The sequence below is a fragment of the Barbus barbus genome (genome assembly GCF_936440315.1).
Source record: "Barbus barbus genome assembly, chromosome: 12".
NCBI classification, from domain to species: domain Eukaryota; kingdom Metazoa; phylum Chordata; class Actinopteri; order Cypriniformes; family Cyprinidae; genus Barbus; species Barbus barbus.
In genome coordinates this window covers 11,305,448-11,322,818 of record NC_136740.1, presented here as the reverse complement: position 1 = coordinate 11,322,818, position 17,371 = coordinate 11,305,448, and the positions used below count along the sequence as shown (strand labels likewise).

The 17,371-nt window shown below is 39.6% G+C and overlaps 1 protein-coding gene across 3 annotated transcripts in view; it reads left to right on the top strand.

Moving 5' to 3' along the window:
- The window catches only part of LOC306877705 (oxysterol-binding protein-related protein 3-like), an 87,985-nt gene that overhangs the window by 27,002 nt on the left and 43,612 nt on the right, over positions 1-17,371 (top strand). For all 3 annotated transcript variants that reach the window (XM_079429624.1, XM_079429623.1, XM_079429622.1), the window contains exon 2: positions 15,990-16,229. In XM_079429624.1, coding sequence (XP_079285750.1) covers positions 16,134-16,229 — 96 coding nt within the window. In that variant the 5' untranslated portion in view covers positions 15,990-16,133. The remainder of the gene's footprint in view (positions 1-15,989; positions 16,230-17,371) is intronic.

The following is a 17,371-nucleotide window of genomic DNA, read 5'->3' as shown; positions in this document are numbered from 1 at the left end:
GCCGACCACACCAGGGCAGACCGAGCCCTGGGCCCGGAGATCCAAGGGCCCCCCACCCCCCAACCGGGGCCCAGCAAGGCCAGTAGGGCCAGGCCCCGCCAAGCGACCGCCGAGAGTGGGCCAGCGCTCACCCGAGCATCCTGCCCCGGCGCGAGAAACCACCAAAGCACCGGCGGCATCCTCCACCGGCAGGGCATGGTGGTGGGGTGGGGGTCGACTGAGATGATGAGTGAGGTGGAGTCTAAGGCCCGACCTGACACATAGACGTAGACGAACAAGCACACATATACACAAGCATACGTTCCCACCCTCATGCACGCAACGAATATTCTCACCCTCGCCCCACATGTAGACACACAAAAATGGACATGGTACCCACACTCACACTCCCTATATGCACTCTATACTCCTAGATCCAGGCACCACCACCCCCAGAGGGGTAATCAGCGCCCGATCCCGGAGCTGAACCCCCTTCGCTCTGGCGTGGGGACAGGAAGACCACCCCGGTCCCCGCAGCAGCAGAGAAGACCACCAGCCCAGACCCCGACCGGGCGGCCAGCTCATCCTCGCAGCCCCCGGCCCCGGACAGAGAACAGAGAACAGGGGTGTGAGATAAAAAAAAAAAAAAAAAAAAAGAGACCCCATGCTTCACCTCACCCGCTCAAATGTAGTGTTGGTGTGTGTTGTTCTAAGGTGCTTTAAAACAGGGGTGCTTTAAAACAGGGGAGGGGCACCCTCCACAAGCTTGTGTCAGCTCGTCCCCTCCCTAGAGCCCTCAATGTCTATGTGCAACTTAAAATTGAGAAGTGGGCACTGGCACCAGAGGGAAGGCTGAATGAACAGACCGCCCTCCGGATGCCATTCAGTGTGCCCACCCCCAAGGCCCTATATGTATGTGTCATGTGACAGTAAGTAATGAGAATGTCTAAGCTGTAATATAAACACATTGTTAAAAAACTTACATAAATTTGTTAAGCATTGTAAAAATTTAATATAGTTTAAACCTCTATTAAAAATTAAAATAATAAAGATAATAATAAAGACGAATAAAAACACAAACTCAGTGTTAACCAACAGGTAAGAGTAATGTTCTGCAGGAACTACTTTGATCACAGTCACCTCGTCATTTCTTTATCCTGTAAAAGGCCGTTATGGAGCGTCTCATGTTTATATTCAGACAGACAATTACACGCTGTTATCCCTTTAAAGTTCCTACTCTCATAAAATATTTTAATTTATTTTAAACCTTAAATTAACTTTCAACAACAGATAATTCAGCACAATGGATATGTTTGCGCTGAAAAGCCTATTAATTGTCTCCCTCTCTACTGTGTTCTGTCCGTCTGACGCGCGTGCGCGCGCCCGCCGCGCCGGCGCTCATTCGGTATTTTAAACTTAACACAGACTGTCAGGACGGACCTTTATGCAAAAATGGAAATGCTCGCGTGAATTTGTGGCATTTATAGATAAGGATATGACCGTAAACTGAACGTTTTTGCGCTGAGGACGCACACGCATCTGTCAAAGCGCCTGACAGGGCAAGCCATTACTCTTATGCATTAACTTAAAGCTTAAAATAAAGAATTATCATGTTTTGGGCAGCTTGGATCACGTGCTTCTCCGGCAGAATCTCATTCTGTTTCCTCCACTATTTTTAGATCCATTTTGTCCATAGAAATGCATTATTCAGTGCCGTAATTTGACTAACCAGCTGAAGTTGGACGTGCACTGTGGGCAGACCCGATTAATCGATAATGAGAATCGTTGTCGATGATTTTCATAATCGATAATAATCGATTTTATCGATTAGTTGTTGCAGCCCTAAACTCAAGTTTCAAATTTATTTGTATAGTGCTTTTTACGATACAAATTGTTGCAAAGCAGCTCAACAGGAAATTAAGTTTCCACAATATATTTATATATTGCAGAACCTTAATATATTTAACTTATGGCAAAATTTGGTAATTCTGTATGTTGTCTGAGCATTGGCATCATCATTTCTCAGGTGTTCGGTCATCTCAGATCATTTAAGGGTTGGATCCAGACTGAAGCTTCTGGCAGAAACAGAGAAACAAATAGAGACATAATTAGCGTAGCTGCTGTTCCATCTAAGCAAACATGATTTGTTCAACCCAGGCTGAAGAATAATAATAATGTACATTTGATCAGATATAACTGCAGTGCAAGATTATAAGATGGTTTATGTGAATGCTTGGCTAAAGAGATGTGTCTTTAATCTAGATTTAAACAGAGAGAGTGTGTCTGAACCCCGAACGTTATCAGGAAGGCTAATTACATGGTGAATGAGTTCCTCTGTCCGTCATCTATTTTGTGTGCCAAATATATATACGTATCTGCATAAATTAATTGCATAATAATTGTAATTACATAATATGACTTTCAAAAGCTGAAGTGATTGGCGTTATATATTTGTTAGAATATGCATAACTCAACATTGCAAAAGCTGAATAATCAGTCGATGTCTACTGATTAATCAGTGAAATAATCAACGATTAGTCGATTAATCGTTCTAATAATCGTTAGATTAGTCGATTATCAAAATAATTGTTTGTTGCAGCCCTAGAGTTATTTTTTGTTTTTGATTATTATCGATTATGAAAATCATCGACAACGATTCTCATTATCGATTAGTCGGGTCTGCCCACAGTGCACGTCCAACTCCAGCTGGTTACTCAAATCACAGCACTGAATAATGCATTTCTATGGACAAAAAAAATTCATCTAAAAATAGTGGAGGAAACAGAATGAGCCCAAAACATGATAAGTCTTTATTTTTAAGTTAATGCATTAGCGTAATGGCTTGCCCTGCAGGCGCTTTGACAGATGCGTGTGCGTCCTCAGCCCAAAAACATTCAGTTTACGGTCATATCCTTATCTAAAAATGTCACAAATTCACGCGAGCATTTCCAATTTTGCATAAAGGTCTGTCGTGACAGGCTGTGTTAAGTTAAAAAAAACGAATGAGCGGCGGGCGCGTGCACACGCGTCAGACAGACGGAACACAGAGAGGGAGACAATTGACCATATGCACGATTACTTCCTGGTTTTGGATAAGCCAGCTCAGTCATTTCCGGTCAACTGTACTGTGCCATAAGGGAGCGCTCTTTGCTCAGTTTCTCTACATAATCCATTCACAATTTGGAGAAAAGTTTTGTTTGTGTAAGAGGACCAAACGTCCACGTATAACTTTTCAGGGATGACAAACACGAATGTTAAATTTAAGCGAGTGAATAATGCCGCGAGTCACTGCTATGATTGACAGTGGCAACGGAATGAATCTTCTGACGAGCCGATGTCAAAATAGAGCTAAAATTCAGACTAACAAAACTACAGCAGCAACAAGGTTGGATAAAACTTAAACATGTAGTTGTAAAATTAAATCTAAACATTTCAAAATATTGAATGCACTATTTAATTGCTGTACCAACTTATTTCAGGAGTTTCAGGAGTTAGGGCTTTACCTGGGGTTTCAGAGGGGGGCGGGGTGATTTGAGTTCAGGGCTCTCACATCCTGGGTGAAAAAGCTGTTGAGCAGTCTGGCGGAGCGGGCTCTGATGCTCCGGTACCGTCTTCCTGATGGTAGGAGCTGGAAGAGACTGTGGGAGGGATGGGTGGAGTCCTTCACGATGCTGTTGGTTTTGCTGGAGCATCGTGTAAGGAAAATGTCCAGGATGGAGGGGAGAGGGGCACCGATGATCTTTGCAGCTGTGTTCACTGTCCGCTGGAGGGTCTTGCGGTCAGCAGCACTGCAGTTCCCGTACCAGACAGTGATGCAGCTGGTCAGCACACTCTCAATGGTGCCTCTGTAGAATGTGGTGAGGATGGGTGGAGGGAGACTTGCTCTTTTCAGCCGGAGGAGAAAGTGTAGGCGCTGTTGTGCCTTTTTGGAGAGTGACATGGTGTTGGTGGTCCAGGTGAGATCCTCTGTGATGTGCTCCCCCAGGAATTTAGTGGTGCTGACTCTCTCCACAGTCGAGCTGTCGATGGTCAGTGGGGGGTGGTCAACGGAGTTTCTCCTGAAGTCCATCACAACCTCCTTTGTCTTCTCCACATTGAGGGACAGATTGTTGGTGCCACACCATTCAGCCAGCTCTGCCACTTCCTGTCTGTAGTGCGTTTCATCGTTGTTGCTGATGAGACCTACCACTGTTGTGTCATCAGCAAACTTGATGATGTGGCTGGAGCTGAACTTGGCAGTGCAGTCGTGGGTCAGCAGTGTGAAGAGCAGCGGGCTGAGCACACAGCCTTGTGGGGCACCTGTGCTCAGTGTGGTAGTGCTCGAGGTGTTGTGGCCGACACGGACTGACTGAGGTCTTTCCGGTTAGAAAGTCCAGGATCCAATTACACAGGGAATTGTTAAGGCCCAGCAGGTTTAGTTTATTTATGAGCTGTTGTGGGATTATTGTGTTGAATGCCGAGCTGCAGTCAATGAACAGCATTCTAACATAGGAGTCTTTATTTTCTAGGTGGGTAAGAGCCAGGTGGAGGGTGGAGGAAATTGCATCGTCCGTAGAGCGGTTTGGACGGTATGCAAACTGGAGCGGGTCGAGTGTGTTTGGGAGGGTGGTTTTGATGTTGTGCATGACTAGCCTCTCAAAGCACTTCATCATGATTGGAGTCAGTGCTATGGGAAGGTAGTCATTTAGACAGGACACAGGTGATTTCTTTGGTACCGGTATGATTGTTGTGGATTTGGGACGACTGCCTGGCTCAGCGAGGTGTTGAAGATATCTGTAAGCACATCTGTCAGCTGTGCAGCACAGTCTCTCAGAACACAGCCAGGTATGTTGTCAGGACCCGCAGCCTTGCGTGGGTTAATCCTAGATAGGGTCTTCCTTACGTCGGCTGGAGACAGACAGAGCGCCCGGTCGTTGGGAGGTGTGTGCAGTTTTTGTGCAGGTGTGTCATTCTGCATTTCAAACCGTGAATAAAAGTGGTTGAGTGCATCGGGGAGGGATGTGTCCTCATCACAGGCCTGTGGCGGGGGCTTGTAGTCAGTGATGGTCTGAATGGCTTGCCACAGGCTCCGTGTGATTGTTGATTTTTTTAGCATATGACCGTTTTGCATTTTTGATGCCACAGTTTGAGAAGTGGTCTATATGCTGGGATTAGCATAACAGTGATGTGGTCCGAGTACCCGAGGTGGGGGCGGGGTACAGCCTTGTAAGAGTTCTTTACTGTTGTGTAAACAAAGTCCAGTGTGTTGTTTCCCCTTGTTGCAAAGTTCACATGTTGGTAGAACTTTGGCAAGACTGTCTTTAAGTTTGCGTGGTTGAAGTCACCGGCTATGATGAAAAAGCCGTTGGGGTTATTTGTTTGTTGTTCACTGATGGCGCTATACAGTTAACGAAGCGCGTCCTTAGCATTTGCACACGGGGGGATGTAAACCGTGACGATAACAATGTCAGGTGGTTTAAGAAATTGTTAAACACTGTATGATTTCATAGCATTCAGTTGGCACGTTTGTTTGAAGGACATTGGGCAGAATGTGGAATATGTGTGTTTTTTTGTCAATAAAATAAAAATAATATTTTTTAAATCAGATTAATCGATTAATTGAAAGAATAATTGGCCAACCAATCGATTATGAAAATAATCGTTAGTTGCAGCCCTAATTTTTTACACTCTTTTTATTGGTTAAACTTCAGAACTTCACAACAAGTTATACATATTTGTAACTCTTTTTGAGTTGTTTTGAACTCGAGAAATAAATCTTTGGCAACCAAAAACCTCACTAATCTCATGCTAGTAATAAACCTAAAGCACAATTAATCTAGAGATCTTCAAAGAGCATCGGTTGTCGTAGAGGTTGTATCAATACGGCTACATTTCCTTCATTAAACCAGCTGCTCCTGAGGGAAATACAGGCCTGTGTCATAAATTCAAGCTCTAGCATGTCAGTATCCCCGTAGGTGATTAAGTGCCTGCTTGATATGTTTACCAACACTTTGTGCAAGCACAAGTTGTGAAGAAACCCTCACCATAGCCATTCATCTGACAAGCTCTGTGTGTCATAACCCCTTCAAATGTATTCCAGTCTTCTAAACCACCGTCAGGTTACTACTGTAAGGTGTATACCTCGTTAATCAAGGTCCAACGCTCCTGTAATACTGCCAATTACTCCAGCCCGCAGTAAAATCCTCCTGATTGTCCCGCTTGAGTATGATAGAGGCTGCGGGTTAATGATAATCTGCCTATACGATCACTCCACTGCATTTACGCCTCTGTCTATGTCTGAAACCACCTCTTACATTCACTATAATAAAGTGTTCTGTGGTTTAATTATATACCTTTAAAATATTAGAACAAAGTAGAGCAATTATTCAAGGTGTATTTGTGTGTGGGTGTTTTTATCTGTGTTTGAGAGAGATTTGGGTTTTCCACATTTAGTGAGACCCCTTAACATCACCCTCTCATCTTCTGGAACATTATAGCACTTCATCCGTCCACCGCCACCTTGTCGCACCGCCACTGTCATTCGTTTTCTGTCAGAGCTTTGTGTGGTAGTTATTTTTGGCATTGTCTGTGCCATGCTCGCTTTCAAAAGAAACACACAATACACTGCACCCTGTGACAGAGAGATTAAATTACAGGGCTGTAGACATAGAGAGAGCTGGCAGTCATCCTATCTCACCTAGCCGGTATTACGTCACACCTGCGTCTTTGTGCGCTAACAAGCGCGGGGTCTCGACCCGCAGAGGTGGTTGTCCCTGTATCTTTCTGCTGTGCTGCATCTTTGCATAATCTTAAGGGAAAGTTTGGCTCCCTGTTGTTTGGGTTTAGTGGGTTTGGTGTTGCAGCCCATTTTCTCTGTCACACTTGGTCTGCTTATAAATAATAAATAATAAATATTGTTCTATGGGAGTTGTCACTCTCTTAGCATACATGTAACTGATAATTACTTAAATTAATTACTTTTTAAAGATTTGTCAAGATTTTTTGCATTATGGCATAATTTTCATGACAGTAAGTAATTTTTCCTGCACAATTCTTGCACAATCCAAAAAATTTTGCTCTCATTAATGCAATAAATATATAATTAAATACAATACAATATTGTAATTGAATTGGCATTACAGTAATTAAGTGTAATTTATTAATTAAATTAAATATATATATATATATATATATATATATATATATATATATATATATATAGGCAGTGTTGGGGAGTAAGTAGTTACATGTAATGGAATTACATCATTTAATTAGGTTACACTTTATTTTTATAATTACAGTGTAATTATACATTTAAGTACTGAGTAATATTAATTAACTACATGTACTCACTATATGGTTAGGGTTAGGCTTAGGGTTACTTGCATGTAATCAATCATAATGTTTTGTTATTATAATACAAAGTGTTACCTTTAATTACAAAATAAATATAACTAATATGTTACAGTTAATGTAAAAATGAATGTAAATGTAATTAAATTACAGTTACTTATGAAAATGTTACCGATTACAAAGGGGGTTACATCTGAAGTGTTCAAGACACAGAATAAGATTTAATTGTTTTTTTCTCAAGGCATTGTTAGATGCAAGTGTCTCCTGTCTATGCAAAGATTAGTGAACAGTATCATCGCATAAACTATATCTTGTTATGATTTTAAATCTGTATTTAACCTCAGAATGTTCTCAAAGTAAAAAGCTGTGCTAAAGATTTTGCGCTTTAAAATTAAATGAGTATAATCCTAATTCAAGTGATGAAGGATTTTGAAAGTCTGACAGCGATCGGTGTTCAGTACTACTGTAAGGTTGACCCTACCTGCTTTAAATGTTTCAAAATGATTAAAAACTTTCGTTAGAAATTTAGAAAAGTGATGAAAAAGTAATCAAATGTAATCAGTTACATTACTTTAATAAAGTAATTGAAATAGTTACACTACTTATTACATTTTAAATAGTGTAACTTGTAATCTGTAACCTATTACATTTCCAAAATAACCTTCCCAACACTTTATATAGGTCATACATTCCACTAATACTATACATCCAAACTAAAAACGTGGGACTGGAGTCTCTCTGCTGTGTTGAATATATGCATGTATAATGCAAAGGCACAGTTAGTTGCTCTTGTGATTCTGTTAAAACAGTCTGTTGGTCCATTTCCCTTTCGCTTGCTCCCCTCATGAATAATACATAAGTCATAAATAGTGCTAACCAACAGCTGTTACTTTTCCTGCCTTGACAGAGTTTTGATTAAAGAATGAAATGAAGAGTCTTGTGTATCTGCCTGTTATTTCTGTGTATAATTGCTGTAGTGTGAGAGGGTCTTGGAATGCCCACAGCATTGATGAATCTTTCATTTTAACCGGCTGTCTGTGGGTTGGAGTGCTATGATGTGGCCCATTTCCTTAGTCTCTTCTATGACTTAAGGATTTTTTATATTAACATATTTTTTATTTTTTTATATTAACATATTTTAATGACAGTATATTTATTGAACAAAAATGTATTCTTTTATTTTTCAAAATAAGCAGAAAATAGTACAAACTTTGTTAAAGTGATTGTTTTGAACAAGTATTAACTTAGACATTATTTAAAAAAACATTATTTTAGCTGAAGTATTTGTATCAATACCGTGTGCCTTTTACCCCATGCTGGTGAGCTTTTTACCCCGTTTGTGGGGTAAAAGGCCCCTCTTGCCACCTCATATATTTATTATTAAGATTTTTAAACAAAAATAAACTACTTGAATGATTTATTTTCACACAAAATCTGTTGCTCCATTAACGTTCAATACAAACTTATATATTTTCCCAGTAATTATACATTTTAGGTGCAGTGAATGGCACATTTTTTTCTTAAGGTGTGCCTTTAGCCCCGTTGTACCCTATATTATTTAATTATGGCTTTTTTTTGCTTTCAATTTCAGTTTAATCAGTAAGACCTAAAATGTTACTACTATATATTTTTTATGTTTTTGCAACCACAGCTTCCAGTTTTCCACTTCTTCCAGTTTTCCACTGCAAATTAAATTTTTTTAATGTGAAGCACCTGTTTACCATTAGCTTAACATAAACATCCAATAATATGACTTTATGCCTGCGTTCATACTCTAGAGCCATCCAGCACTGGCCCAAAAAATGATTGGCTTTAAATTTTTCCTATAACCAGTAAAACATAAAAAATGTATTTTATTCTGTCTTCTGTCTATTTGGTCTGAAAAGGACCCTTTTATGAATCGGACTGATCTGTACAACTCACTGACTAGTCACAGCAGTTCAGAAGGAAGAGATTATCAGTGTGTAATAAATTTCAGTTCGTTCTTCACAAAAAGCAATTTTATGGCTTCGGAATACATGTAATATAGTCTACAAATCACACAGACTACTGTTCATACTATTATATAATCATACTATTATAGTGTTCAACTGCATGAAGAAGCTCTTCAAAATTGATCTTTTTGTGAAAGAAAGTTAAAAGGGTTTGTAATAATATGAGCAAGAGTAAATGATGCCAGAATACTTATTTTTGGTTGAACTATTTCTTTGAAGTCAAGAACTTGAACCCCTTGATTACAGACAGCAAGCTGCCACTGAAAAGGATCTGATGAACGTGAACTCATGAACCAAATACACAAGAAAAGTGCTATTTATGGATCAGTCAGCATTTAAGCTTCAGATTCCTGTGAAAACATAAATAGCTCAGATCTAACTGATATCATCATCTATATTTACAACTGAAAGCATTCTGTCTCTGTGTCTGTGTTGGCATATTGGAAAATAGCCTGTGCTGTATTCAATTGTACGCATGACAGTAGGACGTGACTCATTGCCGAGAGATTTTCTTAAAAAAAACAGCTTGCTTCGTAAAGCTAGGGTTACACGGCGTGTGTGTGCATGTGTTTGCACTTCTGCTGGTCTTTGTAAGATAAGTTATTGTGTGTGTGTGCGTGTGTGTGTTTGCATGGTTAATATTAGTGATGCTCCGATCAGCATTTTTGGGGCCGATCACCGATTACCGATCACCAAAATCATGGTCTGCCGATTGCCGATCACTGCCGATCACAGAATGGCAGGGGAATGGGAATCTTTTATCAGTAGAAATATGCTAGAGTCAAGAAAATCTTAAAGAACCACCAATATTTATTTGATTGTAGTTAGAAAACAAGATAACATAAGGCTACTGTATGCCATCTTTTCCAAATAAGGCAGATTAACATTTTTCAAAACAAAGACATTTTTCAAAACATTGCGTGGATTTTCTCTTTTTGGATCCCCCATGACTGAAACATGCCGCTAAATGCGTTCACCAAAGCCTCCGCAGAATGTGACCCCGTGAAATCCTGACAGTGTAGCACAATGTTGTGTCTTTTGAAGTTTGAGTCAATAAAGTGCGCTGTTAAGCTTAGCAGGGACATTGGACAGGCGTCTGCACTCCATATATCGCTTGTGAAGCTAATATGTACGCTATCATTCAGAAGCTTGTCAATGTGTGTGTGCACGGATTTGTACAACGCGGGGAGACACACATCAGTTAGATATTTCCTGCCTGGGGGGTCGTATCGTGGATCAAGGCAGGTTAGCAAGCGACGGAACCCTTTATCCTCCACAACGGATAGAGGTTGTTCGTCGAGGCAAATGAATTCCATGATTCTGGACGTGATGTCTTTCCATCTCTTACTATCCCGGCTGTATGGTTCACGTCTTTTAAAGGCATCACTCACAGTCGGCTGATTGAGGGATGGGGATGTTTGCGTCGGCTGGTTTAGTCTCTCATACTCTGCATATTCAGCTGTTGTATGGCGTGTTCGAAGATGCCTAATCATGTTGGTTGTATTAAAATGCCGTTGATGTATTCCACCTCGAGGGATTTCAGCACGACATGTATTGCATATGGCTAATTTTATGTCTTTGTCTGACACTTTGAAAAACCTCCAGACGGGAGAAGGAGAAGTCATTTTGCTGCTGTCTGGCCAGCTCTGCTCTGCTGTTGTGTTCCCGCGCGCCACATGCAGAAAAGTTGCGCAAGTTATTTACGTCACGTGATCGGCTTTTTTGATCGGCGCTTTTGGGGGTTGCCGATTAAGCTATTTTTAACCAATATCGACCGATCATGATCGGCGGCCGATCAATCGGAGCATCACTAGTTAATATACTTGTGTGCGCATGTGTGTTTGTGTAGGTTAGTTAATGCATAACATGTCCATTTATGTTTTTTGATCAACGTGTATATTTTAGGTTAAAAATTATATGCACATACAATACTGATGTACAGCAACACACATTTTCAAAATCAACTAATTCACGAATTGCTTAAACGATTACTTGACTAATTGGTCCTAAGCCTGATGCACACTATACGAGTTTACTATCTTGTTATTTGAAATTTTCTTCAAATTATGATTGTAACATCGAAATTATGTTCTTCTGTTCAGTTTAAAGATGGTATGAGTAGTCCACAAATTTTTTCTTTTCGGGGCAAAACATTGGCAACATTAGTACAAGTGCTTGGGTTTTTGCTGAACTTTTTAAATTCTGTGTGTAAATGAGCATCAGAAATGATGGCAGACGATGACGAAGTCTTAGCTAAGATAAATATTGTGCATTCTGATTTAAAAAATGTTTGATGTTTCTCAGTCTATCTGAGCTGAATAATTCGGCTGGTTTCAAGTTTGAGTGATGCCAGTTGGATTTATCTCTTAGGGGGATTTTTACTTCAGATGCGTTTTTGTGTTCAAAAACAGTTTGTGCAGTTAGCGAACAACTTTATGAGAGAGTTCTTCCTTGCAAACTGTAACAACTAAAGATCTTCACACTAAGCAGAAAAAAATGCTTTAAAGAACAAATCGTCCTTCTGGGTAATCAGGTAGTCGGTTGTTGGACTAGTTCATCATCTTGACTAGTTTCTAATATACAGGTGCATCTCAGAAAATTAAAATATGGTGAAAAAGTTATTTTTTTCTTGTAACTTATTTCAAAAAGTGAAACTTTCATATATTTTAGATTCATTAAATGTAAAGTAAAACACTTGTTTTAATTTTGATGATTAGAGCTTACAGCTCATGAAAGTCAAAAATCAGTATCTCAAAATATTAGAATATTTACATTTGAGTTTCAATAAATGACCATCCATACGGTATAAATTTGGGGTATCTCTTGTTCTTTGAAACCACAATAATGGGGAACACTGCTGACTTGGCAATGATCCAGATGATGAACATTGACACCCTCCACAAAGAGAGGTCACAGTCACAGAGGGTCATTACTGAAAGGGGTGGCTGTTCAAGGAGTGCTGTATCAAAGCATATTAAATGCAAAGTTGACTGGAAGGAAAAAATTGAGTAGGAAAAGGTGTACAAGCAACAGGGATGACCGCAAGCTTGAGAATACTGTCAAGCAAAGCCGATTCAAACACTTGTGAGAGCTTCACAAGGAGTGGACTGAAGCTGGAGTCAGTGCATCAAGTCACCACGCTCAGACGTCTTCAGGAAAAGGGCTACCAAGCCACTTCTGAAACAGAAACATCGTCAGAAGCATCTTACCTGGGCTAAGGAGAAAAAGAACTGGACTGTTGCTCAGTGGTCCAAAGTCCTCTTTTCAGATAAATTAAAATTTTGCTTTTCATTTGGAAATCAAGGTCTGGAGTCTGGAGGAAGAGTGGAGAGGCACAGAACCCGAGCTGCTTGAAGTCAGTGTGAAGTTTCCGAAGTCAGTGATGATTTGGGCTGCCGTGACGTCTGCTGGTGTTGGTCCATTGTGTTTTATCAAGTCCAAAGTCAATGCAGCCATCTACCAGGAGATTTTAGAGCACTTTATGCTTCCATCTGCTGACAAGCTTTATGGAGATGCTGATTTCCTTTTCCTTTTCCATTTCCTTTTTGACTTTCATGAGCTGTAAGCTCTAATCATCAAAATTAAAACAAAAAAAACTTTTGAAGTGTTTTACTTTACATGCAATGAGTCTAAAATATATGAAAGTTTCACTTTTTGAAATAAGTTACAAAAAAAAGAACGTTTTCACCATATTCTAATTTTCTGAGATGCACCTGTACAATAGCAAGGACAGAATTGGGAACCCTATCTGAATTCCTGCATTGAATACTCATTAAATGTTCTGTGATCTTTGTCACAATTATAGAAAAACACAATCTGACTGAAATAAACTCTTTTCCAAATTTTACTGACTGAGTCATCATTGACAGAGCTGGCTAAAAAGAGAAAAAAAACAATAACTGACTTCTCAGTTAAGGAAATGAGATTTGAAGTGTGGGTCGCACAGGTGCCCTGCTCTTTAAATAGAAGCCTGTTTACTGACAAATCTGTCCTTCTTAAGAAATATTGTCTAATGTGAACCATGCCTCAATCTCAAAAGCTTTTGTAGGACCTTTAAAAAATGCATTACAATGATGCACAAAGCTGAAAAAGGCTACAAAAGCACCGCTAAAGACCTGGACTGCTCTCTTCTGTCCCTTAAGCAGACATCCTGTGAAGAACACAGCAGGCAATCCTGAAAGAAGTGAGAGAGAACTGATGAATAACAGCAGTGGACCTCCAGAAAACTGTACAAAGCTGTGCAAGTCTTTGTTCATGTGTCCACTGTCAGAAAATAAGGATATGTCAACTTCCCCCAAGTATTTAATGTCTGCTACTTATGGGTGTGTGTGTATGTTGAGTGTGATCAGTGGAAAGTGAATAAATAAATAATAGGGGCGGCACACGGAGCCAGCTGCTCTCTGTTGGCTTCTGAAGTGGCGCGGGGTGAGGTGAGACAGGCGGCGGTGGAGAGTGCCGTTTACTCACAACCAGGAGTCTGTTTACCGGAACAAACCAGTCACCACAGCTACTTAAAGCGGCTACATGCTGCGACCGTAATTAGCCGTATCTGTATCCTCAATTGCTCAGTAAGAGGTTTAGGAAGTTGCCGTACAATTCAAACAATCGACTTCACACTGACTGATTCGACTCACCTGAGATGAAAAGAAACAAACCTCCTAAATAAAAGGAGAAACAAAAAATGAAAATATCCAGCTGTTTTTTCCACCTAAAATGACACTAGAAAGCTCTCTTGGTGCTTTGAAGGTCGCAACACAACCTTGTAAAGGTATAAAGTGTAAATACCGAAATGTAATAAACTAAAGTGCTTAACAAACACCCTTTCTGAAACTGCGTAATTTGTGATGAGAATACAATTCAAGCAAGTTGGGTTCAACAGCATGCTTGTAGTGACACATTGACTAAAATTATATATAATCAAAGATCCTCTCATTAATGAAATTCACAAGTGGTGACAGGAGAACCATTTGAATTCATGAGAGTTGCAAGAAAGGATGTGTGTTTCTTTTGACGTTCAATTCACAGGCCGATGGAAATGAAGGGGTGTTTGGTTCGTTGAGCGCAAAACTAAACTAATTAACCTTGCTGCATTCCTGTGTCCCACATTGTGACCTGTGCTACTGCTCATAATGGCGAAAAGTGAGGGAGAGACATACTGGAATATGCTTTTCAAAATGCCATTAAAACACATGCTAGAAAAAAATACTAATCTCAGCCACAATATAAAATTCAACAAGTGCTTTGCATATATAAAAGACCCACTATCGCAAATCATAATTTGGTCACACTTTATTTTAAGGTCCAATTGTCGCTATTAACAAACCATTAACTACGACTTTTGCCTCAATAAACTACTAATTTGCTGTTTATTAATTAGTAAGTTAGTCGTTAAATTTAGGTATTGGGTAGGATTAGGGATGTAGAATATGGCCATGCAGAATACGTGATTTATAAGGACATAAACAGCCAATATGGTAATAATAAGCAACTTGTTAATAGTGAGAATTGGTCCCCATAGTGTTACCCATAATTTTATTCTATATGTATAATATGTTGTTGTTAGTGATCGACCAATATGGATTTTTTGTTGGGCAGTGGTCAATATAAAGCTGAAATGTGTGATTTGTAAATAACACTTGAATAGCAATTGTGTATATTGCAAATATTTTCCATATTTAATGAATTAGACATAATGAATTAAAAAAGGAATCATTTAAAAAAATATATAAAAAATCTGTAAAATAGATTTATTTTATACTTCAGCCATATCTTGATTCTGTAATCTTGTTAAAGTATTTTCACAAATAAAGAAGCTGTTAAAAACATTAATAAAAAGCAAGTAAACTGGTAACCAACAGGGCACTTACTGTGCAAAAAGAAAAATGTATCGACCAACACAATAATTTAAAAAATACCAAATATCAGTTGATACATCAGCCTTGGTGACATATGAGTCTGCAGGTTGGTGAATAATCAAAGAAAAAGCACAAAAAATGAATAGGCTCAATAAAATCAATTTGGCAATTATCTGTATTGGCATATTTGATGATACATAATACATCATAATTGCTTACATAATTTCAATACAAGCCATAGGTGTATTTAAACTTATTGTGACAGTTTTTTGAATTTTTGTTTCGGATTTTTTGTGTATCTGACGTGTATCCCACACCCTGTAACCTGCGTTAATAACCAGCACAGGTGCTGTAACACGAGTATGCATATGGTGCTGTCGTGACACATGACTTCAAACAAACCCAGCCACAAAGCAAGAGGACATTTGCATTCTGTTCTCGATTCATGTGAGAACCACACTGAGAGGAAGACAGAGCAGCATGGATGAGATGAGACAGGGAAGGAAGGACGGTTACTACAGAGCGGCGATCTCTGATGTCTGTTACTGCTATAAATGAAGCACAGATTCATAGAGTCAGTGTGTGTTCAATGTAGCCCCCACACTTTTCATAACTTTCATAAGCTGAGAAGCCTTCCTCAGCACAACCCTCAGATTGTGTGTCCTGCTGACCAAGCCTTTATACTTTCAGATAATTCTGCTATTTGATATCCTGTGGTGGGCGAGTGGTGTTCATTACCTGTACAGATGAAAGCCTGACATCAGGTTGAGGTTCCCTTTCACATACATCTCCTGATCAATCCTTTCTGTCTCTCTTCATCTGTCCACAGGCTCGAACACTGTCCAAGCTTTGGAAGAACAAGCAAATGGAGACCCACAACTGCTGAGCTGTCGGTTCCCCTCCCTCTTTTCCTCTCCTCCAGTTCCTCCTCTTCCTCTCCTTTTTATATTCTCCCTCTCACTGAGAGCAGGAGATGAGCTCAGAGGAAAAAAGTTCCACTATGTCCCAGAAGATCTCATCTCCATCTCACAGCAATAGCAGTTCCTCCTCCAAACATGACAGCAGACAGGTAAGTGTGTATGCATTTGATTTAGCAGACAATGAGCTACATTCATAGAAATATCACTTTTGTTGAAAATTGGTACAAAAGCTGTCACTGGGGCGGTACGCTTTCAAAAGGTACACCTTTGTTCCTTATTTACCCCTAAGGGGTACATATTACGACCTAAAAGGTACATATTTGTACTTTTGAAAGGGTCTCAGTGACAGCTTTTGGACCTTTTTTTCTGAAACTGTATATAACTCAACCTGCACCTTTGGAGAAATAACAGTTAACCTTAAATCTTGTGGCTTTGTGGCTTTTCTTAGCAATCAGTTTTACCTGGTGGATGATAAAATAAAAAACATGAACATGTCAAACTTTTTCATGCAAACCAATCAAAATGATTAACTAGCAGTATCAAATACAAATGCACTGAGGGTGAAGCAGACACAGACTTCCCACTGTTTTATATTAGTGTGTGCGAAAATATATTGAGACTCTCAGTTGTGTTGATTTTTCAGGTTTAATATTTTTCCCGCTGGGACTGTAAATAGGTAGTTGATGTAAAATACTTTTTGGAAATTGACATCCTGCAGTGTGACATGAAATATATAATCTACAAAGTCTGTTTTATAGCATTTTCTCACCCTTCTATTGTAAAAAAGTAAAAAAATATCCTAGAAAAAAAGTCTTTATTCAGAATACAGTGTTCTTTGCACTAGGGCTGTTCCGAATACCATTTTTGAGCTTAGAAGCTTCGGTAGTAATCAACACCGAACTTTCGAAGGGAGGGGGCTGAACATATTCTTCTCTAATAAAAGCAGGAATCTCTGCGCATCTGTCTGTCTGTTTGCAATTTTTATTGTGTCGAGAACCGATCATCCAATGACTTTACGCATGACGGGTGTGTTGCTAAGGACCTAAGGGAGTGCTGTGTCGCATTTTGGTGCAATATGGACACGCGAAACGTTCCGAATTAATAAACTTTTAATATTGTGAAACTTTTAATATTGCTGTTCTACAGAACAGCACGAGCCGGAAGTAGCACGCTTCACGCGGACAGGGCTTATATGCTTCGAAAACGGACACTGCACTAGTGATACAAAACACACAGGTCTGTTAAGAGCAATACTTTTAATAAGGTAGCCCAGTGCTTAATTTGTAAATTG